The 25,701-nt window shown below is 41.0% G+C and overlaps 1 protein-coding gene and 1 long non-coding RNA gene across 2 annotated transcripts in view; one reads left to right on the forward strand and one right to left on the reverse strand.

Moving 5' to 3' along the window:
• Positions 1-925: 925 nt before the first annotated feature.
• cog6 (component of oligomeric golgi complex 6) overlaps positions 926-25,701 on the reverse strand; it is a 30,883-nt gene continuing 6,107 nt past the window's right edge. Inside the window, exons 5-19 of the mRNA XM_032504153.1 lie at positions 17,836-17,947; positions 16,789-16,871; positions 16,483-16,553; positions 14,640-14,733; positions 12,349-12,477; positions 10,866-10,957; positions 9,274-9,338; positions 9,062-9,153; positions 8,582-8,699; positions 7,340-7,471; positions 6,521-6,688; positions 4,612-4,713; positions 3,120-3,173; positions 2,939-3,018; positions 926-1,245 (exon numbers count right to left, since the gene is read on the reverse strand). Coding sequence (XP_032360044.1) covers positions 1,098-1,245; positions 2,939-3,018; positions 3,120-3,173; positions 4,612-4,713; positions 6,521-6,688; positions 7,340-7,471; positions 8,582-8,699; positions 9,062-9,153; positions 9,274-9,338; positions 10,866-10,957; positions 12,349-12,477; positions 14,640-14,733; positions 16,483-16,553; positions 16,789-16,871; positions 17,836-17,947 — 1,540 coding nt within the window. The 3' untranslated portion in view covers positions 926-1,097. The remainder of the gene's footprint in view (positions 1,246-2,938; positions 3,019-3,119; positions 3,174-4,611; positions 4,714-6,520; positions 6,689-7,339; positions 7,472-8,581; positions 8,700-9,061; positions 9,154-9,273; positions 9,339-10,865; positions 10,958-12,348; positions 12,478-14,639; positions 14,734-16,482; positions 16,554-16,788; positions 16,872-17,835; positions 17,948-25,701) is intronic.
• LOC116672513 (uncharacterized) lies at positions 7,568-20,625 on the forward strand. The gene is made up of 3 exons (XR_004327573.1): positions 7,568-7,579; positions 11,455-11,461; positions 20,390-20,625. It is a non-coding gene; the product is annotated as an uncharacterized LOC116672513 (long non-coding RNA).

The raw sequence follows: 25,701 nt of genomic DNA on the forward strand, positions 1-25,701 counted from the left end.
GGAGTGTGGTTACTTTAAAGATAATATAGCAAATAATTCCTTTTGAATGGATCTAAATGTATGAAAGCTTGAGATTGTCCGTGTGAAACCAAAGCCTTGTAAGTCTTTTATGCATGCATTTCATTTAAAACAAGCAATCGACACTGCTGTATTCCTTTATTACAGGTACCACTGCATTAAATATAGAGAACTTTTCATATATTAAAACATCAGTTAAAATATCAAAAAAATAAACGACTGGAAGGTATATTGGGTCCAAAAGACAGAACATTGTGAGAAAGTTAGTTCATATGACCATGCAATCAAAAGTGAATAAGGGGCTTAATGTTGCGCTAATGAGAAGAAATCATTTATTTCTCCACCTATTTAATACAACACAATGTGTTTTATATTGTCACAGTTCATTTAAAGGTAGAATTTATGGTAAATGATTAAATCCAGTATTATTATAGTCTGGTTTAAACATCTTAGACAGCATGGTAGACATTTTTTTTTAAAGCTAAGCGAGATGGTAAAACTAATTTTCCCTAAAATTCAAAACCGTCGAGAAGAAAGTAAACACAACGCTGGTGCTGAAGCTTCTGGGGCTCCTCTTAACTTTGTGCTGGAATTTTTCCTAACCACTCTAAAGTGTGGAAAAAGAAGACCAGTCTTGTGGATCCTTTTGATTTATATAATGCTCAATGTTTTTATAAAAAAAAGACATTGTTTTGTACAATTATGGACATGGTAGAGTACATGGTGGGAAATCAGACAGAAAAAAAGGAAAGGTGCTCTACAGAGAAAAACAAGTTGACTGTCTGCAGCAGTGAAAGTAATGGATCATATATAAAATATATATATATATATATATCTAATATAAAATAATATATTAATATATTAATATATATATATATAAATAATGTTCTTTCCCGGCGCACCGGAGTGTCTCTCTCTGAGGTCAGAGACCACATTCCCCACCTTTAACAACTACTTTTATATACATTTGTGGTTTTATGCTGTACAAATTACACAGCTCTTTAAATAACTGGCAGGCCGTCCTTCACTGGGGCTCACCTCATGTTTTTGAGACCAACCAGGTGTGACAGAAGTGTCTCTCAGGACAGCAAGGCCTGAACCTGCTGAGGTGATCGGGGTAGCAGGTTCTCAGGGTCTTTGTAGCCGTTGGCTGGGCTGGTCAGCGCGCTGTAAACCTCCCCATAGGCTCTGCACACCAGCTCTGTGGACTGGCGGAATATCTGCTCCCTGCATAAACAGATAACACTCTACATTTTTATACTCACGGAACAAAGTACCAGCAGTGAGTGGTCCTTTTACAGTTCAACATTTCAGGTCTCAATCAGAAAAACAGAGCTATACTGCGATTAGTCACTGACCAAGAGCTGAATAAATTAGCCATGAGTAAGAATTTGTCCTCATTACTTTTTTTGTTTTGTTCAGTGACCATTGTATGCCCCCTGTGTCAACATGAGTGGCAGCATGTGGTGCACACTGCCATCTATGGATACATACAGCATAAATGCACAAGCATCAGCTGTCAGCCACAGCAGCATCATATACTGATTCAGCAAAGAAAAGACTCTCTGCGACTATTGTATTCCCTTTGTACAGTCGTATTTTGTTCTTTTCTTTTAGAGCTGCAACAATATGTCAATCAAAAGAAAACTATTTAGCAACTACTTCGATTCTCGTTTTAGTCATTTTTCAAGCAAAAATGCCAAACATTTTGTGGTTTCAAGTTCTCAAATGTGAGAATTTGCTGCATCGCCTGGTCATTATAGTAAATTCGTTTTTTTCGTGATGTTATATTTTTGTGATGTGACAAAACATGGCAGTTGCGGCACCATTTTCTTTGTCATTGTTATAAAAAAAAAATCTAATTAGAAACAACATATCTTGTTCTGCTTCTTTGGACTTGCCTATCATTTTAGTTCTTATGTACGTTTTTGCCTTAAAATAGTTTGCCATAACAATCTCAACATGTACCGTGTACTGAAGGACATTATGTACTTCTAGTGGAGTACAAATGGAGGATGCAACAGTCGGACCGAAGAGCCCAGTGAGATGACTCAAGGACACAGTGGGAGCACCTCGGTTGTATCCAACTCAGGCTCTTGAGATCCATATTTTTAATTGGCCCACAGAGAACACCCAACCATAGTGCTTGTGTATAACACCGTGCTCCATACCAAGTGCACTAACACAAAACGTGAAACAATGGGAGTCTGAAAGTGCATTCCCATTATTTGTGCACTCCAGGAGTGTTTTCAGAGGGCTGGCTGGTGTTTTTTGTGTATTTAGGTGAGCAGAAAAGCAGACTTGAGAGATAGCAGGAGAGAGCGAGAGACAGAGAGAGAGACAGAGAGAGAAATGGAGGAGAGAGAAATGGAGGAAGGAGAGGACGGAACGAGTGTGAGTGAGAAATGGACCAGAAGCTAATTAATGGCGTCCTGCCCATCAGTCCTCCCATGTCCATTAATAGAGAACATTAACCTGAGGTACAGAGTGCTCCTCAAGCCTGCTGCACTTCCCAGTAAACGTGACTCACAGAAAGAGCCCTCCAATGTAGCAGCTGGATTGAGCTAAAAGCATGTGCATTTTCTGATCAGTAAGACAAATACAGGCAGTCCTGCCGACCACTCTCTCAATGTGTTGGTGGCTTTGGCAATTTAGCATCCAAACTCGCCATGCATTTACTGTAGTCGAGTGTTTTGTTTGGAATGCAGTAATGATCATATTACATGTGGGAAAATAACGAATGTGGAACATTATTAGCCCAACGCTCCTGTTCTATTTTTATCACTCTGTACATGCTCTTCACCCTGCTGAAACACAATGCGATGTTGTAAACATTTAACATCTAGCGTGAATATTGCATGTTTGCTATACTTTGCCTGAATGGAGAGAGCTACTATCCACAACAGGGACAGGGACTCACTTGATGGCTGCACTAAGCAGGAAGTTGAGCTGTGGCATCACAAGAGTGTCAGGCGATGACAAGTAGCGATCGAACTGGACCTGTTTGTGCAAGAGAGTTATGAGCAGGTGATGAGTCAATGAGTGAGAATCTACTGATTCGTGCAGGAAAATTTGCTTGGTTAATACACAGTGTAACTCACCATGGCTGCTTTCACAGAAGAGCTGTCCATGCTGGGGAGGAGGGACAGAGGACCCTAAGACAGACAGAAATGTATACATCAGCTTAGGATCCAACTCAAAGTCACTGTGTTTCAACAGCAACAATGTTGAGTCTCAGAACCAAACACCAGTCCAGTGGCTGAGGTCCTTTAATCATTTAGGTTTGCAGGCGGTGTTGAAACGCTTTCTTCCTTTCTGTATACATTGTACCTCAGCAGCTACTAAAAATGGATAGAGCCAGGGACACAATGATGGTTGGATGAATGATTTTCACTTTTACTTTTGAAGTGGCTGATTGGTTGGTTAAATGTCATAGGATGTTCCAGCACTTCTCTATTTAATTATATGGAATTCAGACTTATTCATGTATTGAAAACTGTTTGCCAGAAATAAGTTTAACATTTAGCCCTTAAGTTACAGTACTGGGAAGAGAAAATGTTCTGAGTACACTAAACTTGAACGTGGTGAATCTTGATTTCTTAAACGGAGAAAACTAATCTTGATAGGTAAAGCCATGACTTTGTGAACACATCAGCAGGTACCTTCAAGGCAATTAGCTCGCACTGATTATCCAGAATGGCAACATTAAGTCAGGCTTAAATGCCTAAATTGCCAACATTAAAAGCAGCAAATGGAAGGCAGTGCAAGGGTCAAAGCTACAGTGCAGTGAGTTTATGGGGATATGGGCACATTAAACACACTATAAGCCTGCAAACTCATCTGCTGGCTGCAAGCCAGTGCTGTTTTAATTACTCTTTTCTTGTGCCTGACTGTTCATCTGATGTATCACAGAAAATAAAAGGGATACAACTTTAAGCAGATAGTGAAAGCAAACCTGAAAAGTCTTAAATAAACCTGGGGATTCTTTTCAGTCGTTGACATCTGGTATGCCGTTTAGTGTGGACAGCTAGACTTAATCTTTTCAAACAGAAGACTATTTAAAGCCAACCCCAGGACAGGCCACCCGAGGAGAGAGGTAGTGTGCAGAAGACTGACAGTTCTTGATTGAGCTTTGCGTTGAGCTGCTGCAGCAGCAGCAGCAGGGTGTGGTGTGTCCTGACATAACCCAGGGTTTCAAGACTCGCATGCTAAACCACAACTATGGCTCTCAGTCAGCCCAGTGGCAAAGTGTGTTTCAATGAGGGAGGGAGAGAGGGAGGAGACTCCAGGGCATCGGCTCTCTCATCTGCACAGGACAATTCTGGAGAAGCTATAAGATTTGTAATTTGATCTGACTCTTTCTGTCTATTTCACAACTGAATATGTGCAATAAATGCTATTATGCCCTGAAAAAGACATTACTCATCTGGTTACCATAGCAACAGTAATGTAAACAAGAGGGTTGGTAGATGTTTAGTATAAAAGACAACCAATAGGGACTCTAAAAGGAGTGATGTGAGAAAAAAAATCCACGGTTCTATAACTTCATGAGTGAGTGCATGTGGATGTGTGGTTAAGTGCTGCATGTGAGACCTGGTCAGGGTTCTGGACACAGCTGTAGATGTAACTCAGTCCGGCCCTGGTCAGCACGTAGGATGCCTGCTCGTTGATCAGAGTGTCAAGGTGAGCCTCGATCTAGAAAATGTGGGAGAGAGAGTGGCTTAACATCAAGTCCGAGCCAGCATTGTGAATCAATGGTACTTGTGGTTAATAGAGAACCACTGTGCCATTGATAATAAAACTTCCACAGGAGCTCTTGTGGTGCTCAGTTACAAAAGACAGGCTAAAAATAGAGAATAGGTGCATTTTATCATGAACAATACATGACGCACAGCCTTCTATGAAACAGCAAATTAAATCTTTTAATAAAAGATTTGGGTTCTATGGGTTTTGGGTTATGAAAGGAACAAGAATATTTTTTAATGACCAATACTCCTATGCACAGACAATGTTATGACTGTAAGCTGAGATTTAAAGCTGAATGATTCAGTTTGTCTTGTGCGACTACGGTGTGGCCTGTCATTACTAGTTTCATGCCTTTGACTAATTGCAATGAAGTGTAAAAAGGTACTTAAATATGAACAAAATCACCTAATTGACTGATTCATTATTCATAGAATTCTTATGATATTAATATTGGTCTTTCAGGTAGTGGGCAAGGTCCAACTGACGGGACCTGAGGGGGGAGTGGTTCAGTGCTGATTTAACCTGGACAGTCACAGGTGTGTGCCATGATTGCAATTTTGGAGCATGTTTCTTCCAGCGGGGGGTGAGTCGAAAAGACCTGGCCTCCAGAGAACGGCTGTGGAACACATGTCTCTAGGTGAAGAAGACTACACTACAATACTTTCTTGTTTCCCCACCACAAACTTTGGTATGTACACCTTCTCAAAAATCTGAACTGAGACAACAAAAGAAGGATCTGGGCTGGCCCAGCAAGGACTGCGTTGGAGCGGAGCCGATTAAAGCGTAACTCTTGCCAAAATGCAAACTAGGGTCTTTTTTTGAATTTACCTGAGTCAAACTTTAGGTTAAAAGCGTAATTAGGACGGAAGCTCCACTTTTAAGATAGACCGTATTTTCTTTTTTGGTCAAATGGCCTTTTGAATGGGAGAGCTAGGGGCCCTACTAGGATAGCATCCAAATCGCTATTTTTAAACACTAAGAAGGTTCGTCACAACATGAGACTTTGCTAAAAGTATTACCAGGGGCTCTACACATGAACTGGTTTACGCTATTCGCCATCTTTGCCAGTCAAAGAGTGTCAATCTCCAAATGCAAATGAATGGACTCCATAAAAGGACATGTCATTCTTATATGAGGCTGCTTCTTCAACTACAAGGTCAATATTTTTTTTCACAAAAGGACAAAACAACAAATTATCCATGCATTGATATGGAACTAAAGAGCTTTCCATCTTGACTCTCCTCCCTGCCACGTTGCCTTCGGAGATCCAAACTTTTTGACTGGCAAAATGGCGGCGAGCAGTAAAAACAAATGCAAAAGTGAGTCCTTCAAAACCTTTTTTAGTAAACTCTGGGAACACAACCAATGTTCTCAATGCTGAGTTCATGTGTAGAGCCCCTGGTGATACTTGGAGCAAAGCCTTAGCGGTTACTCTTAGAAGTGGCCTTTTAGTCCAAATTATGCTTTTAAAACGAAAGCTTTACTTCGGGTACCCGGCAAGATTTACGCTTTGAACACCAGAGCGGTCCAAGAGGCAGTCGTAGTCGTCCAAACGCAAATTATCAGTCCGAGGGGGGTGAGTGACAGCACGCAAACCCCTTCAGAAGTAGGAAAGCCTTGCATTCACCCAGGTTGGCAGAGGGATGTTTCTTGTTACCGGCTAGGTTAACCTATAGTGGCGGTGGTCTATGTGGTTTTAACGAGCCCGGTTAGCTTTGCACGTTCAAAACAAAACTCATTTACTATTAGGACAGACCTGGAACTCAAGCATCTCAAGCCTCTTGTCAGTGAACTCAAAGAGAGCCAGGGTTGTCTTCATGACATATAGCGAGTTGACCATGTAGGTAGCCATGTCAGCAGTGCCGAGGTTACTGGCAGACACAGTGCATAACTGCAGGAGAGGATCCAAGATGCAGGAGAGCACCTGGGAAAGACAGAGTACAACAGAAGCTTAAGAGATGTGTGAAGTATCGCTGGCTTTGGTCAACGGGTGAGAAAAACAAATAGGAACACATTTGTCTGAAGTATTTGGGAATTATTGGAATTGTTTGGTCTTTGTAAATTATAGAGTGTGGTCTAGACCTACTCTATCTGTAAGAGATAACTCTTGTTATGATTTGATACTATAAATACAATTGAATTGAAATTTACAATTCACTGCAATTGGTAAATATTATGGGTGTGCAAAAGAATCGATTTGTATTTTAATCGTTATTCAAGCTCTCATTGATTAATTTTTTTCCCTCTTTTTTATTGTATGTCTACTGCAATCACAAGATAGATAGATAGATAGATGGATAGATACTTTATTGATCTCCGTGGCGAAATTCAAAGTCCTATTAGCTTTATTTCGTGTATTAGCACACACGAAAAGTAACCACATTTCAGAATCAGATTAAATTTAAAAAAATCCCAGCAACACAAGGAAGGAATACAATAAATTTACCTTGGTGCATACATAAACAAACAGATATACATGAATATATACAGTATATTATTAAACAAATACATAAACAAACAACAACAACAACAAAAAATGCATGGATTACTGCTGCATGGGTAAGAATCAGTTTACCTGAGCAAAGTCAGCCTGGCGGGCATCCAGGGGAACCACTGACGAGTCGTGGGAGGCCAGCACCTCCCTGAGGAGGGAGAGTGTCTGAGTGAGGGAGGCTGTAGGTCCCAGGTCCGCAGGCGGTAGCTCCACCTGCCCAGGCACACACAGTCAGAACAAGACCAGGTGTCAGTAGATGGAACGAAAGGGCAAGCGGTCCACATTGTCAAAGCATTGAGTAAGCCAGTCATGATTGTGAAGGTCTTAAATCCCCCTGAAGGGGTTTTAGTTTGCAATAACTCTACATTATCCCACTTATTACATGTCTACTTATTAAAGAACTAAATGACTTGAAACAAAATACGGATTCAAAAAAAGGATTTTATTGATTTAAAAATGGTCCTCCAGAGTCTATGATCAGAACTGCGTTCATAGCAACGAGCTGTTATTCACAGGAGCGGTCTGCTACACAGAAATAACAGACCGTAAAATGCTGTAATTGACCAATCAGAATTGAGTATTCAACAAAGCCACGTAATAAACATCCCTAATGAGCAGCATGATAGACTGAATATACAACTGCTTCCTGCTGCTACTGAGAGCCTCAGCTTGTTCAGAGTCAGTAGAGCTTTTTTTAATGAAAAGGGTTTTGATTTCATTGGCTTCTGGATACACAACACAGAACTGAGGCCAGCCACCGTTGTCCACCTAATAGAGCAAATTATGAGAAGGCTGTGTTCCTGGCATTAGCTGGAATTGACACCAAAACCCTGAAGGCCTTCAATTGGATTAACACCGAGCTACAGGGATAATTCTTGTAACTGCTATTGATCAAGACACAGCCAGCATGTTATGTGGAAAAGCTCCCGCTCGTGCTGAGGTATATTTGGATGGCAATTTAACTAAAAGGTAACACGTTTGGTGTTTTTTGGAAGCTAGCACCATTTGGATGCTGTGGCCAGCAGGCTGAAACTGTTTACAGGCATAAGGGCTTCAGAAATAGCCTTGTTGTATTTGAGGGTTTTTACACTGAACTGAAATACACAATGTGTATCCACAGGGTGAATACTGAAGTTCTGCACTGTCATTTAAGGGATTTTATCAAAGAACATTGCAAACTGTCTCAATTAAAAAAAAAAAAGGCTTCTTCTCCTTCTGCTTCAGTGATGGCATTGTTTTCCTAGCAGTCACTTTCTCACAACTGTACAAGAGAAAACAATATATTGGATTACTCAAATAGAAATCATCTTGCTCATACTGTACCTTGTCCATGAGCCTGCTTGCATGAAGGCTCAGGCTGTTGAAGAACATCTTTTTGCTGAGGATGTGCATTTCTTCTATAGTGATGAGCAATGAGGCCACACTGGTCCCTATGATGGAGCTGGACACAGATCCAATACGTGGACAAGTCAGTTAGGACTGCACCTGGTTAATCAGTTACATTACCAATTATGTTTTTATTTCGAGTCATCAAAAAATGGTTAATAATAATCTACAAAATGTCTAAATACAGCAAAACATGCTCATCATAAGTGCCAAGAGCTCAAAGTGAAATCTTAAAACTGATGCAATGTACAGATGACAGTGCAAAACAAAAGGTAATTAATTTATAATGACAGAGAAAAGCAGCAAATTCCCAAATTAGCACAAAAAAACAACAACCAAAGTATGTTTTGTTTTACAAATGACTTAAATGATTAATCGATTATCAAAATTGTTGCAGAGAGATAAAAGTCAAAATACCTGATGGTGTGGTGGTAGAACTTGAGAAGGTTGGACAGCTTGTAAAGCAGGACAGCACCTGGTTCAGCCACAATCACCTGTTCTATCCGGACCTGAGGGACAGAAGCAAGACACCGACGTGACAACGTGAGCTGAACATGACAGAGCACGATATGCATTTAAGGAGCTGGTCTCTTTCTTTAGTAGCGTTTTGAACATATCTGGTTGCTTACTTTCAGTGGTCTGCAGACTCCCTCAGTGATGTGTCCAACAACCTCCTGCATGTTCTCATCCACATCTAATGTAAGAGGGACAAAGACAGACAGACAGAATGTATTTAAGTCCACTTGAAGGGACCAATTTACAGGGACATACATATTACAGATGCAGTTAAATACATAAACAAAATCATGGGCCATTGGCATACAGCCATATATTAAGCATATCCCTGTGTTCACATGGGTATGAGTAAGCGTCTTCGCCATATATGGCGGCTGCCTATGATAGCAGACAGAGCACAGTACTTTGCTAGCCGTTTAACCCTCTTTTTGGGCATCCTAAGCTGATGAAGCCCTTTTAAAACCAGCCTGTGTGTGCCCTAAACTGCCAAATATGAAAACAAATAGGGCAATTTGGGATTAAATACTATAATTGTTCTGGGGATACCATGAACACATGCACAATATTAATGAATACCATCCAGGGCAACAACAAAAAAAGTAGGCTACATGTACAGTATAACACTACAGAATGACATAGGGACACAACATTCATTCATTCCAAAATTCATTTCTGTATTAGTCCTAAGATGTGTTCCCACATTCATGTTTTAACTCCAACGTTTACATTTGTTTTTGAGTTCACTGTGTTTAGGCTGGTGAGAGCAATGCCATTATTAGGTGGAACCAAGATTTTAAGTCTTTATTTGGCAGATGCACAACAATGACAGTGGTCGTTCTTAGGCTTCCTCCAACAATGCTACTACAACATGCATGTAACATGTAGTAGTAACATGAGACACCAAGACATGAGACATAAAATAGTGCATAAGTTAAAATATACATATTAAATAGAATATATATTTAATAGAATAAAATTAAATGGAAGATATAAATATAAATAATAAAAATAAACTGTAATATAGACAGTTTAAAAATATAAACAGGTAGTAGAGCCAGTGTACAGGTGGCACTGTGTAGCCACACTGACACCTGCCTGCAGGGCTTGTACTTGTACAGCCAAGTCAAATATCACATGAATTGTTAGGAGTGAAACAATAATCACAATCAACTGCAGAAAACTACCCCAAAAAGTTGTAAGGAGATACTGTACATGTTGACACTTGATAACCTGGATATTAAAGCTCAGCATAACAAAATAGACCAAGGGCAAACCCTGGTCTGGATGGATCCCCCATAGAGCTCCCCCTGGAGCTGTGGTCATTCTTTACTGCTATGAGAACCAAAAAACGTTTATAAAAAAAAAAAAAGAAGAAAAAGCACAGGATCAGTCCATCAGCTGGACTAAATGTACTGCAGTTAGATTTGTTCACACCCTACTGAACAACTGGTTATCCAAACTCTGTCTAATAAACAAGCTACTTGTGCGTCTGTGTGATGTTTGTTTACAGGTACCTGGTTCACCTTTAAAAGACACCGAATTAATAGATGCAACAAGGCAAACATGTCCAATGAAGGAAAAATTAAAACAAAAGGGAAGAAACAGCTGTAGGTTTGACCTCACCCCTGGAAATTTAAACTGTGACATGAACCACAGAAGATGGAGAACTGCAGAGTGTGGAATTAGCATGCAGGAAACATCATACCTTGCAGAGTGACTTGTTTCAGCAGAGCTTCTAGGTGCTCTTTCTCCGACGCGGTGGCTTGGTGCAGCCAGGCCAGCATGTCCCCAACATACCTGAAAGAGCAACAAAACAACCTGTAATAAACAGTACGTGACTAAGGGGCCGACCTGAGGGCTAATCTTACCACGACCAGCCCACAGCTACAATCCAGCCATGGGTCATCATCGCGTTTCACACACAAACGGCTTTTGGGGTGACATAATGCTGGGAAACAGCAAGGTTAAACTTGAATTATTGTGTGTGTGTTTGTGTGTGTGTGTTTATGTTTGTGAGCGTATGAGGACATAGGAAGGTGAGAAAGAGCTTGATGTTCTTAGAATTGCTGATGCCTCCTATAAAGTGGAGGTGATTTTGTGTTTGTTACACATGGCTGGTATTCTGAGAAAATCTCCCCTTGGCTCCTGGGCATAGGAGGAAGAGGGAAGAGGATGTGGTAGAGCAGCAAACACAGACACACTCCGACACTGATCAGATAGACATTTAACATCTTCTTGAATTGGATTTTAAAAGTTAAGAATCTCTGGAGCTTGGAACTAAACGTATATAATAGATTTACAGTCGGGAATCACGAGATTTACAATCAAACAATTCACTGAACAATACTTAAATATTTTATTAAAAGGGATAGTTGTGTTTTTGAGGACTTGTAATGTTTTACTGTAATATATTTAGACAAATCCATTGATTTAATTTGAATGTTTCTGTATGTAATGTAGTTTGAAGGTCTGCTAAATTTTATATTTTGTGAGCATGACAAGTGTTTTTCAAAAGTTTATGCAAAATTCGAATAATTGCAAAACAGTCTGGCATTACTACATGAATTTTACAAACGTGTATATCTACACACACACACACACACACACACACACACACACACACACACACACACACACACACACACACCACACACACACACACACACAACACACACACACACACACACACACACACACACACACACACACACACACACACACACCACACACACACACACACACACACACACACCACACACTATATACTGTATAAGCGGTATGTGTATTCCACAGCTCTGGTTGTGGCCACGTGTAAATGGGAAACAAGTTGAAGTTTGATGTATTGTTTAATAAAAGTGAAGTTAGCGACTGTATAAGTACATAAATAAAAACTTATGGTTAAGTTCCAGTAGCCATTCATCTTTGGAGATGCATAACCGAACATGTTCCTTCAAGGGCAGATCCTCCTGATTTTATGGACATCCTTTAATTGAGCTAAACTAAAATGAACTTATAATTCAACAACATCCTTTCAAACTCAAGGCAGAGATATTGAAGAAGCATCCATGAATTTCTCCAATTCTAATTTATATTTAGATAAAATACTTAATTTTCCATCCAAACTGATATTTCCTTTTGGTTTTATAAGAGTAGGAAATGGCAATGTTCAGATCAGACATGACATGTACCTCATAGGGTCATGTGAATGCATCTCTATGGGGCGGGGGGTCCCTCCCAGCCCGCCACGGGTGAGGGCGTCGATGAAGCCTCGGACCACCGCACTCCTGCGCGCAGTCCCAAACTCATCCAGAGTGTACCTGACAAAACACAAGAGAAAGCGGGCAGCATTCAACACCCAAGCCTCATGAGAAAGAAGGCGTCCGCAGTGTGCAGACTGCGTCAGAGGTCAGTCACTGACATATATCAACAATGCAGGCAGCTTGTTTAAAAGGAAAGACTTTGAGGTTGTTTTGATTATTTGACGGTGGCAGGCTATGTGACAGACTAAACAGAAGATAGGACTGAATTAAGATTCCAGGAACGCTGGTCTCCACTTTCTCAGCCACAACATCCCGGCCAGCGCATGGCCTTGAAACCCTCCCTGGGTACTGAGACAGGTGCCTTTCAGAGAACGCACACTGACAGAATGAGGGTTTGCCATGAAAACATATCTTGGGGTGACGTGGGAAACTTTCCTTTGTGTTGTTTTGTTCTAGGGACAAAGTAACACTGACAGTAAGCTACAGGAAAACTGCGAGTACTATGACATTCTTTATACTACAGTATCAGAGCACAAATTGCTTTTCCATGCAAGACGGTGTAAATCATCATCATTTGCATGGATACTGACATTACAATGCTTTTAAAACATCTTATCTCACTTTATCATTATGTATTTGTCCTTGCCTTAAAATAACTGAGTAATGGACATTAGTAATACTTGCTTGTGTTTGAGGCATTTTAAACCACTAAAAGGTTTTCAAGATTCAAATGTCATATAGTCGTGAAACTCTTTGTTTATCACCTAACCCACTAGAAAAACTTGAATTGAAAGAGTTAAATGAGGATTCAAAACAAAACAGTCTCCTAGTGCCCTACTACGCCCTGCTATGTCCTGCTACACCCTGCTACACCCAGCAGTGCCCTGTTATGCCATGAAATACTAAAACTACTATTTCTTGTTTCATAGTTCCATTATCTTTATTGTGACTATCACTGCCACTGTTAATCACCCCTTAACCAGCACCGTCAGACACCACCTACCAACAGCCTGGGTCTGTCCCAGGTCACAGTAAATGCTTGCTCTTGGGGGAATTACTGGAACTGTTGTGTCTTTTTAAATTATATAGTGTGGTCTAGACCTACTCTATCTGTAAAGTGTCTTGAGATAACTCTTGTTATGAATTGATACTATAAATAAAATGTAAATAAATATATTTGGATTAATTCATGCAAAGTATACACGTGAAATGTGTACTCATACAGTATTTGTACTAAAGCTGCAGATGCAGAGTTTGATAAAATGCTGATTTGTTTGCTGGTGTCTTTCTTCTTTGTTTTGGTGGATTTGCACTTTTCATCTTTTGCTGGCTGAATGGTGGCGTCATTTTCTCTTACTTTAGGCTGTTTGCTCTGTTTATGTTTATCTCACCAAGAACACAGTGACAAGTATCTCCTCGGCAGTAAGTTCTCAAAATTCACCTGTGTGTGCCCACCGAAGACAGAGGCAGATTGAAATACAGAGTCTTATAATTAGTAGGGGAACTGCCACTTCATTTTCAACGTAACTGACATGCATGTCTGCTCCTATGATAAATGACCGTGCCTGTCTGGCAGAGATACTCTATAGTTAACAGAAGTGGTTAGAAAACATTTTCAGGACTACAGGGCCATTTACATTTGAATAAATGAATGAATAAATGAGTGTCCATCTCTTGATTTTGGACGCTTTCAGCACTACACAGGTCTACTAGCTGTTAAAGCTTTAGTGCATAGCTTTTTAAATATTAATGAACGTCTGTTACATTCAAGCCATTGCCAAATGAGTTACTACAAAGCTAATTAAGACTATCAGCTCCACACAACTCTCTCTGCATTTCTCAGTGTGGCTATGTTCAGAAGATTGTGACGTCCGGTGATTTTCCAGCACAGAAACTCGAGTGGAGAGAATGACCTCTTCAGAAGAGTGCATCACGTTTTTTTGTCCCTCCGTGTCCTCCTCGGATACAAGTAACTGCATGAAGGCGGGGGGGGGTGCGTGATCACAGAGGGTTTGTATCATGTGGACGCGCCGACAGCGTTGTTGTCATCACTTAGAATTTCTCATGGATGCAACAGAAACTACGCACTATAGGTGTTAATGCTCTTAGAGAAGAAGTAAACACTGATTGGCAAGGAGATGAAGATACACAAAGAAACAGACCATACAACATGATAGTATGTGTGTGTGTGTGTGTGTGTGTGTGTGTGTGTGTATTACTTGTAAAGGACAGGTCGGTCTTGTAAGGCTTCCATGGATTGAGTCAACACAGGGCAGATATCACAGGTCTCTTGGGTCAGTCCTCTGCATTCATCTTTGTAGAAAGAAGGAAAAAGGGACAGGAAATGTATCTATAGGAATACAATCTATATCCACAATGTTCCACTCCGATGTCTGTTACCTTCCTCTGTCTCTGTGTTGGCGCTCTAACCTGCGGCTGATTTCTGAGGACTACGGTTACCTGGTCCTCAGATCTCTGCAGTGTAAATCCAGACAGCTAGCTAGACTATCTGTCCAATCTGAGGACTATGGTTACCTGGTCCTCAGATCTCTGCAGGGTAAATCCAGACAGCTAGCTAGACTATCTGTCCAATCTGAGGACTATGGTTACCTGGTCCTCAGATCTCTGCAGGGTAAATCCAGACAGCTAGCTAGACTATCTGTCCAATCTGAGGACTATGGTTACCTGGTCCTCAGATCTCTGCAGGGTAAATCCAGACAGCTAGCTAGACTATCTGTCCAATCTGAGGACTATGGTTACCTGGTCCTCAGATCTCTGCAGGGTAAATCCAGACAGCTAGCTAGACTATCTGTCCAATCTGAGGACTATGGTTACCTGGTCCTCAGATCTCTGCAGGGTAAATCCAGACAGCTAGCTAGACTATCTGTCCAATCTGAGGACTATGGTTACCTGGTCCTCAGATATCTATCTGTCACATCTGAGTTTTCTCTCGCAAAACTACAACAATTTTTGAACGTACACGTGTTCCACCAAAACAAGTTCCTTCCTGTGACTATTTAGCAAAGGCTCTGTGCGGGGCTTAGCGCCGCCAATGCCGATTGGTTTAAAGAAATGCCAATAAACCAGACTACGTTTTTCTCTGATCATTGAATGCTATGTGGACTAGCCAGACCATCCTCCGCTCCTCAGCATGTGGGAGATGGCCTGGCAAATAGAGACAAATAGGAATAGGACACTATAATCCAACTAATACATAGCTGCAGTCTTTCTGGTAACTAGGCTTGCACTATGCTTCATTTATTGTTGCTAAATGTTCGGTCCATGGCAACCCTGTTAGCAAGAAGCAAATCAAAGCACCAAGAACATTTTTCAATCATATTTTCCAAGGAGCTTGTCCTAAGAAGTTTACTTATGCCTCAGACTATACAAACAATGAGCAGGCAGTGGCTGTAGGAAAAATGGGTCAAAACACTCCACTATTGTCGGACCATACCGAATGCTTGAAATACAAGTAAATGCCCTCTTTCATTTGAGCATTACCGAACGGTCACTTGCCAAATGTCTGGATTTGTGTCTTTAAACAATTCTTAAGCACAGCAAAATAAGCCCCAGTAGAGCAACTCATAATTTAGTAGATGCTTTATATTTTGTTAATGTGTATTTACAAAAGTGAGTTTTCTGTGCTCTAAATAGTTTAATTTCATTTTAATTTCAATGACAAAACATGTGACTAAGCTGAGGAAAAATTGAGTTTCTGGAATTCTTTTGGTAAAACTCAGTAGTTATGAGTCACGTGTCTTCAAATGTGTCCTATACACTTACTCTCACTTGAAAGAGCCCAATTCTGTATTTAACGCCATTGAGTTTTAAATAAAAAAACAACTAACAAATGATCAAACAGTGGAAAAGAAAGAGACGAAAACTCGTGGCAAAAAAGACTCAAAAGCCTGATTATAGGAGGAAACTTTTCATACATTTCCTTTTTCAAAATGCACTTGCTTCATTGTCAAGTTCAGGTTGAGTATGGAGGCCTTGAACAATGAGGGTTACTGTGAGTCAGTTTTCTCCGTCAGTGCTGTGAACTCTGTGTGCTGTACTCACTCTGAGCCCAGCGATAGAGCTGCTCATAAGAAGTCTCCTGTAACACGGCCATCTGCTCCATGATCTCTAACCTGCAAAAAGCACACAAACCAAGACCACACATTACATACCCATAACCTGCAGCATAGTGTCAGATCCCCTGACGGTGACATAAATACCACACTTGGAAGGGTTTTCCCCCCCCCCCATTCAGGTTGAAAATGAATTTGACAACTAGAACAGCATGGCTCTAAACTACACGGTTATTTCATTCTGTCAGAGGAAGTAGAGCACAGAGTAAACTAAGGAGTGAGACATGCACCTTACCCTGCAGTTTGTTGGTTGGTTCGCAAGAGGATTTTCACATCCTCGTGGATGTGCTTCACTCGGCTGAGAGCTCTGAAGAAATCCTGTGAAATTAAATGACACGGGAACATATTAGGAGCGATATGGGTTGCAGAAGTCAATATACTTTTTTTGGGGTCAAACAAATTATAGCTTTGGTAAAAAATAAATGTGTTCTGGTGTGACCAAGGAAAGCTTTTGTAATTGATCATGAAATGTTGATTAAAAAGACATGCTAAATTATATGCATATCATAATCATGTAAAAAAAGTTTTTATATCATTTTGTTTTTTGCATGTATAGTAGTTTTTATCTAGTATAAAAGGCCCGTCCCATTTCTCCCCCCTTAAAACTTCCACTTGGTATTGAGTGCCCACAACAGTTAAGTCCCCTTGACGAGGGGAGTGGGGTGAAGATCTTTCCCTATGAAATGGAACACCACTATATGCAAATCAGCGCAGAGAACGTAGCGTGCTCAACCACGCTGGGCGTGACGTGTCAGCCGGTAGCAGCCAGGACTATTTTCATACGGGAAAAACGCCGGTTCCAGCTGTTGTGTTGCCTGTTGTGTGGGCTGTGTTGGTTCATTTACTTCTGATTAGTACACATAGAAGACATGTGGAAAACAGGTGACGCATTCGCCGTCTTCTTTCCCTTGTGGATTTGTTTCAGGTATGTTGATTTGTTTATACATTTTGACGTTATGTTCAGCTCAGCTGTTGATTAAAGTCATAGGGAGGATGGCAGGAAAGGGTCAAAAATGACCTCCAATCAGAAACTTTGGTTAATGCATGTGGAATATCTTGACCACATCTTACAACATATTAGATACTGTGGCAGCATGTTGGCAAAGTGAGAAGATTAAACTCTTCAATTACAGGACACAGATAATGAGCCTCTTAAGCAAAAAACTGAAGGGAAGGGACAGCTACAGATCAGCAAGACACTACTGTGTATCTGATATTGCCTATTGTGGGTGTAGCTGGGAGGATTCTTCCAGTGGTTAGTCTACATTATAATGGGGAATACCTCAGTAATAGGTGCATCCCGAGCCCCTCGCAGTGTAGACATCTCCTCATTAGACAGCTGGAACTTGGCAAGGAAAGCCTGAGCAACCTGAGCTCTCACCTCCAGACGGTGACTGAGGGGAAATAGAGATACATGTTGTCATTTGCCATTGTAGCACTTTAATATCTTTATAGATAATTATTTTCTCCTTATGTTTTTGTCATTTAGTTTCTGTTCAGTACAATTGGCCCTTTGCTTGTAATCACTATACATTTTATGTCTTCAAGGTTCAATCCTTGTGGATTTTTATCTCACAAGAGCATCCAGATTATTCCTTCTTTCATTGTTGAGTTTTATCACTGTATCATGTGCCCCCCCCCCCCCTTGTGCTTTCTTACTCTGCAGATAAAAAAAGACCTGTCAGTGTGGAAAACTGGCACAAAGTATGTATGTCTTTTATTAACACAAAAATGATGCATGTTGTCAACAAGCTGCAATGTTTGGAGTCTTACAGCAGATGGCAGTCATGCTCCACACACACACACACACACACACACACACACACACACACACACACACCACACACACACACACACCACACCACACACACACACACACACACACACCACACACACACACACACACACACACCACACACACACACACACACACACACACACACACACACACACACACCACACACACACACACACACACACACACCACACACACACACACACACACACCACACCACACACACACAGCTTTGCTGCCAGTGAGGCTCACGCAGGGTGAGACAACAGGGTGGGACACAGAGTTAAGATATCATGAGCAGGAATAAATAACAGAGGAAGACAAGAGTCACAAAGAATACAGAGCCAGATACGAGCCAGGTTTTGTCACTATCAATAAAAGCAGAGCGATCACTATCAGTGTCACTATACTCAACACAACAGTGACCATGGCAACCGACCCAGGCAAACAGGGAACTCTGTCACGGGACAGCAGAACAACAGCGAGCACTCCCTCTGTCCCCATCTTTCCATCTAAACCACCTCGTCTATACCCCCCCCCCCCCCCCTTCCAGTCTGCGAAAACAGGGCTGGATCAGTAAATCACCGGGTTGTTGTGGTGGAGGAGAAGAACCCAACATTATCTGAGCATTGTCTCTCACACAGCTATTACCAGAGCTCAGCCAGCTGAGAGTAAAGGCTTGTAAATCTGTTACAGGATTCTATGATTTAGTATTTCTCTGTACAGCTCGTGGAGCCTCACACGGAGAACCTCAAGGCATCTTTGCCCTTTATGCATTTTGTGTGTTGAGATTGTGTCGCAGCGCACAAAGAGGACAGCTTGGCTGGACCAGCGCCTTTAATTCCATGCATAGATAGGTCTGGGCATTACAGCAACCCAGCTACAATATTTAAAATTCTAAGTAGAGACAATAATTATTTTAACAGTTTCATTTTCTCCACACAGAAGGCTTATCTCTCCTTTAAAAAGAAAGGCTACATTCTTTCACTAAGATTGTCCAAAGCAATCTTTAAGTCTGTCACAAATATTTAAAATTATGGTCCGTTATTTAGGTAATATAACAGACACATTTCATTTGTTTTAATGATAATGATGCCCTCCCTTGCACAAGTGAGTACAAAAACGCACTGAAGTTTAAGACGGCTACAGAGAGATAAGTTAAAACACAAGGCACTTCAGTTACCTTATATTCTATCAAATTAACAGCAATACATAAAAAAATAACAAGCTATGCTAATGAGGTTATTCATTAAAATGAGTGATGCATAAATTAGAAAAGCTAAGTGTATTTGAACATGCTTGTCTCCCCCCAATATGAGCATTATTAATGTAACAACTGTAAACTCTTGTTCAACGAGAAGCTAAAAGAAAGAAGATTTTAACACGAATATGCAAATTTATGCAGCAATCTTTTACACAAATCAGAAACGCACACATGCACAACATGGCATTAAAAGATCCCACGTACATACCAGTTTTATGGGAGATAAAATAAAGTGGCCATCCAATCCTTATAGCCATAAAGGCTTCATAAGCCTTATCTCATTGTTCACATTTTACACGCCATAGCTTGGAATTTAATTCATGAAGCATTAAAGCCACAGACTGCCTTTCCAGCAACAGTTGGTGCCTACAAATTTGGTCGTGTTCACTGAGTTTATGTGAGGAGTTCCCTTGCGCGACCCAGTGATGCTGTATTCATGACTTTATGAGATACACTTGAATCTATGTCCAAAAGTTATATTTTAATATATGTTATCAATTACTTGACCCAAAAACACAAAATCATTATCAAATTTGGCAATGTTTGTTTTTATTGTCAGTCACCTTGCAACAGCTTTCTTACGGTTAAACCACGTGACCAGAAATTATATAATTCCCTCAGCTCCTAGTCTGGAACGACAAAGGTGTAACCATGTATCAGCTCATTTAAATAACTGATGTTACTGTATTGTGTCAACAGTTAACTTCATTTAATATTGGATGTGGTGTTTTCTCTTGTGAAATGGGAACAACTCATAGTGGTTTTCTCCTCTCCCAGAATGAATGTGTGGAGGGGCCAGACCTTACCTCACAGCGCTGTGGAGAGAGGTCTGGCAATGTGAGACTACACTGCGCCAATGTCAGAAATATGAACTCATGAGCTACATTTCAAGACAGCAATTGTTCCCAATCCCTTGTTTATTAGTGTCTATCCATTGGCATGTTGCACACAGAAGCACCAACACAGAAAACATGCCAAACAGATTTGACCCTGGAAGATAAGAAATTCCTCCAATTTCTCAAGTTCAGGCCAAAAGTGACAGACCTGTTCCTTGAGGATGTTAATCACAACAAAAGACATAGGTTGCGACGCCTGTACAAGGTGAGGAGAGGGGTACCATGGGAGCTGTAGCAGACAAGCAAAGGAGAGCAAAGGAACGGTGGTGGAGCAGCAGGATGGTTTTCTACAGCGCTGTCAGGACATGACACATACTTCTCCAGACTGTAATTACCAAATACCAGAGAGAGGAAACATCCTTGAGTGAACCTGCAGTGCCACACTGGCAAGTATACAGAGACTCTGGGCTAGTGGTTCAAAGGATGAACTCAATATGTATGCTGTTTTTGAAGAAATAAAAAAAAAATAGTGCAAAGTAAAATTAGATCCAGGTTACGTAATGGGATGAAAACAAGTTACAAGGTTTCTCTTTATGTCCGTTTGGGTGTGTGCGCTCTCAGATTGCTCAAGTAGGCCAATTGATTTTGTCTGTTCAAGCACAGAAACCGTTTAAGCAATATAACACAGCACAATCTCATAAACAGCTTTGTCAAACTGAAACACTGAAATCACCGAAGCTTATTTCACAGAGCTGAGCTGATGGTGCAGCACCAAGTTTATAAAACTTGATCAGTGAAAAACGTTTTTTTTTATAAATTACACACTTGATTTCTTTAGATTCACAAGACATTTCTTTTTATTTCTGAATGACGATCACAGAGAATTAAATAAGAAGATCAACTGTAACAAGCAAATGGCGAACCCTCTCATAAGTTGTAAACCATGTGTGTTGATCCTCCATTAAAATCTATTAGTGGCCATTTCAAAGGCTTGCATGGAAATGTGGCCTCCACAAAGCTGTTAGCTACACGCCAATGATCACAGTCCCATCAGACAACACAAAGGCATACTCACAGCCATAGCCTCATTTACAGCCCGCTGAGCCTTAATAAGACTCAAGTGTCATATTAGCCAGGTTGTCATTTTCACTTTGATGTCCCTGACCGTTCTCTCGAGGGTTTCAGAGCTCCGGATTTTGTAATGACCTACACAGAAGTCATACTTAAAACATTTGCTTTGTTTTCAGGAACAAGATGGTTTCACTAAAACACACACTCATCATAAGCTGTAAGAATTACTGTGGCAAACGAGGATTGACACAGAATGGTATTGTGATCATTTCCGTGGCAATAATGTATCGATACACTCACGCCACAAATCAATCTTTCAAAGATTATTTTTGGGGAATTTTAGGCCTTTATTTAAAAGGACAGCTGATGAAGTGAAAGGGGAAAGAGGAGGAATGATATGCAGCAAAGGACTGCAGATCGGAGTCAAACCCGGGTCTGCTGCATCAAGGAGTAAACCTCTACATATGGCGCCCGCTCTACCAACTCAGCTATCTGGATTCCGCCCAGAATTATATCTTTTACTACATATTGCAAATGAGAAATTAAAATAATAAAATCAACTGCTTTTCCAGTTCACTAGATGGTGCAGTTGAGTTTTTAGTCAAACAGAGAAATTTACCTTTTAGATCAAACAGATGCTGACGAAGTTTTTTTTTTTTTTTGGGGGGGGGGGGGGGGGGGGGGGGGAGAGCTTAGTTTTTGGGGGCTTTGGGGACTTTTTTGGAAAAAATGTAATAAATTGCAATGTATCGCAATATGCTTAAATATATTACAATAATATCAAACTGGGACATAAGTATCATGATAGTTTTTCTCAGTCACTTTAGTACATTTCTCAGATCAGAATTGAAATTCTCAAAACTACCTAAATGCTTTGATTCATCCATGCAAATGATTATGTACAATTCTCTGCTGTTTGCTACATTTTCAATTGCTTATTTCATGTCGATCAAAACATATTATAATGGGTCGCTGTTGAATAGTCTCACCCACCCCCAAAAACATTTAAGCATTAGTTCAAAGCAAAGATTTTACATGCAAAATGGTTGAACAAGTTGTCATAATATGTCAAGCATATTTATATACATTTCCATCAGACTTTTTTCCCCTAAATATGTCCTGAATAGGTAAATTGCTCCTAGGTGAATCTTGACTTTCTCTAACGAAGGTGCATCTCATGAACCATCAACTGGCAAGTACTGTATATATGTAGCCGGAGCACAAGACAATGTTACAATGTCTGATAATGGAAGGACAATGAATTGGATGGGGTCAACAGCCAGAGAGAATAAGAAGAGGAGTGAGGCTGCATGGCGGAGGAGTTGGGAGGCAGAACAGAGGGAGAGGCAGAAGAGGCCGAGGACATGTGAGCATTCCTGATGAGATAAGACCATACTTGTAGTTCCCGTTCTCAATCATGGGCTCACAATGGCCCAGGCTGGTCGAAGGGTGCAGACAAATGTTGGGAGAACAACTGTGTCATCAATCATTTAGACTGTATGTAATCTAAAAATTGGCACTGTACTCTAATACTGTATACTTTCTGTAATGCTCCATACAATATTCCATTTGCATTTTACAATATACAGTAAGTATACTATATTTTTTTCCACATAGGACTGCAAGACAACTTCACAGGGGTGGCAGAGGGCCACTTTTCTCACCTGAGCGGGAGGAGGCTATTTGCACCATGGTTGTAGAAAACAATGCCATAAGAGGGAGATAAAGGCCCATTCCCAAAGTGAGCCCTGAGGACTAAGGACTAAAGACTCACAGACTAAATGATCTCAGGTGCTAAGGGAGTGAGTGTGTGAGGCCACAGGGGCTCAGATAGGTATTGATGGGATTGGGACAGCACGTCATGAGATCACACTTTACCTTTAACATTTAATTAACGTTTAATAACAAAGATGTTGCTGACACTTGCCGGTTTGGGTATTTTCATTTCAAGTTTGTTGCTTTCCACACAGCCAAGGCCCAGGAGACGCCTGCCACATTTATTCGACAAGCTGGACAACAGGTCCGCTCCGTGGTCGTGTGGCGTGCTGGTGTTTACCTTTTGTAATTTCCGGATTTCCCTATGGTCTCTGTGGTAAATGCTTTTAACTGTGGGTAATTCCATTTGGTGAAGTCTGCATCGATGCCGGACTTTGGAATTGGGCCAGAAGGTGCCATTATAGAGGAAAACAACATCTTTGAAAACATCCAAACAGTCAGCATCTCAACCACTGACAGGGTGCTGAAAAGACACCCAATGAATATGAAGCAGCTACACATTGTTCCATTTGGAAGAAATGGTGAAGGAGTGACGGAGCTGTGCTACCAGTATGTACAGGTAAACAGTACAACATTGTATAATGATATACAGTACAGTAAGTGTGACCTTGTATGACACATTTGCTATGGCTGTAGAAAAGGAGATGCACTGTGCTGTATACATTTAATGTAACTGTATCTTGCCCAAAATGAAAATGCATGTGATTCATAAAACTCATTTTGTGTCTTCTGGATATAGCATATAATGGAAGTGGAAGCAAGTGAACCAAAGCACAGCTTCATCTACGTGGATGAGGCTGGCTTCAACCTAACAAAACACAGAAGGCGTGGTCCAAATATCACTGGCCACAGAGCTACAGTTGATGTGCCAGGCAAAGGGGTGGGAACAGGACCATGGGTGGCCCGGGAACAGGACCGTGGGTGGGCCGGGAACATAACCATGGATGGGCCGGGAACATGACCATGGGTGCTGCTATCTCTGAGAATGGTGTGCTAATGCATATTCCCATTGTTGGGCCATACAATACAGAGCATCTTGTCACCTTTTTAGACACTCTCTACAGGGATGTCATCCCTGAACAAGAGAAGGGTCAGATTGGAGATGACCTGCCAAAGTATGTAATAGTTTGGAACAATGTCAGTTTCCATCACTCCAACCTCATTAGGCAATGGTCTGCGGCCCACAACAGGATGCTGATGAAGTTCCTCTCACCCTACTCCCCATTCCTTAACTCCATTGAGGAATGTATCTCCACATGGAGATGGAAAGTATATGATCGCCAGTCACATACACAGAAGCCCCTTCTGGCTGCCATGGATACAGCGTGTGATGACATCACATCAGATGCCTGCAGGCTGGATAAGACACTCTAAAAGATTATTTCCACGCTGCATCACAAGAGAAGATATTCGATGTGATGTGGATGAGAATTTGTGGCCCAACAGACAGGAACATCAGGAGCTGTAGGAAGACTGCACAGCACTGCATGTGCAGTTTTCCCTAAGGAGCTTGTCCTATGTTCACATTTTTCTTTTTTTTCTTTGTGCTATGCAGTGCTGTCTTTTCCTTTCTGCAATCGCAATGACATGGTCTGTCAACAAATGGCAGTACAAAAAGTAAAAACGTAGATGTGAGTCCTGTCCAGTCTCTTGCAATCAAACTCCAAAATACACTAAGGTGTAACCTACAATTTACAATAACTGTCATCAAAACTTTAGCCATAGTTTACATCAGAACATCCCTCCAGAGTATACTGTTGTATTGAAAACACGGCTAAGCAATTTGACTGTCTCACACAATGACGTCTGAGGACACTGACATGTTCATAGACACAGATATTTACTTTTAGAGTTGAACTAAGGATTTTGAGCAAGAGACTGGCTTTTGCAGGTAATCCATGGTGGGGTTTTTTGGTCTTTCTGTTTTGCAAATGTCGAGGATGATTCGAGAAATGTACCAGAGCAACTGAGAAAAACTGGAATGTCGTATTATGGGGGTCATTCCCACCCCTAGTGGTTGCTACAAGCCAAAATTCAAAGTGGTTAACTCTTAGTTGTGGTTACTAAATGTATCTACATTGCTCTATGGCATGCAACTAAGTAGCTGCCTGAGTGGTTCGCTAATAGCTGGAGAAGTAAACCAACAGAGCAACACCTTCAGCTCGGGCTGCTGCTGACACCACACAGTTCACAGAAACATCCGTTTGGGAGAAGTCTCAACTTGTTCAGCTGATGACATGTCACGCTAATGCAAAGATCACACAGGGAAGGGCAGCTGGGTAGCGCTACGTTTCATTATGGAACAACACACAATACCTATTTACTGCTCTTGCTGACAGCGTCTTTGAACAGGACCAGCCCAAAACAAAAGAGCAGCCCGCCTTAAAGCTGGCAGACAAACACAGG

This window comes from Etheostoma spectabile, chromosome 3 (assembly GCF_008692095.1).
Source record: "Etheostoma spectabile isolate EspeVRDwgs_2016 chromosome 3, UIUC_Espe_1.0, whole genome shotgun sequence".
NCBI lineage: Eukaryota > Metazoa > Chordata > Actinopteri > Perciformes > Percidae > Etheostoma > Etheostoma spectabile.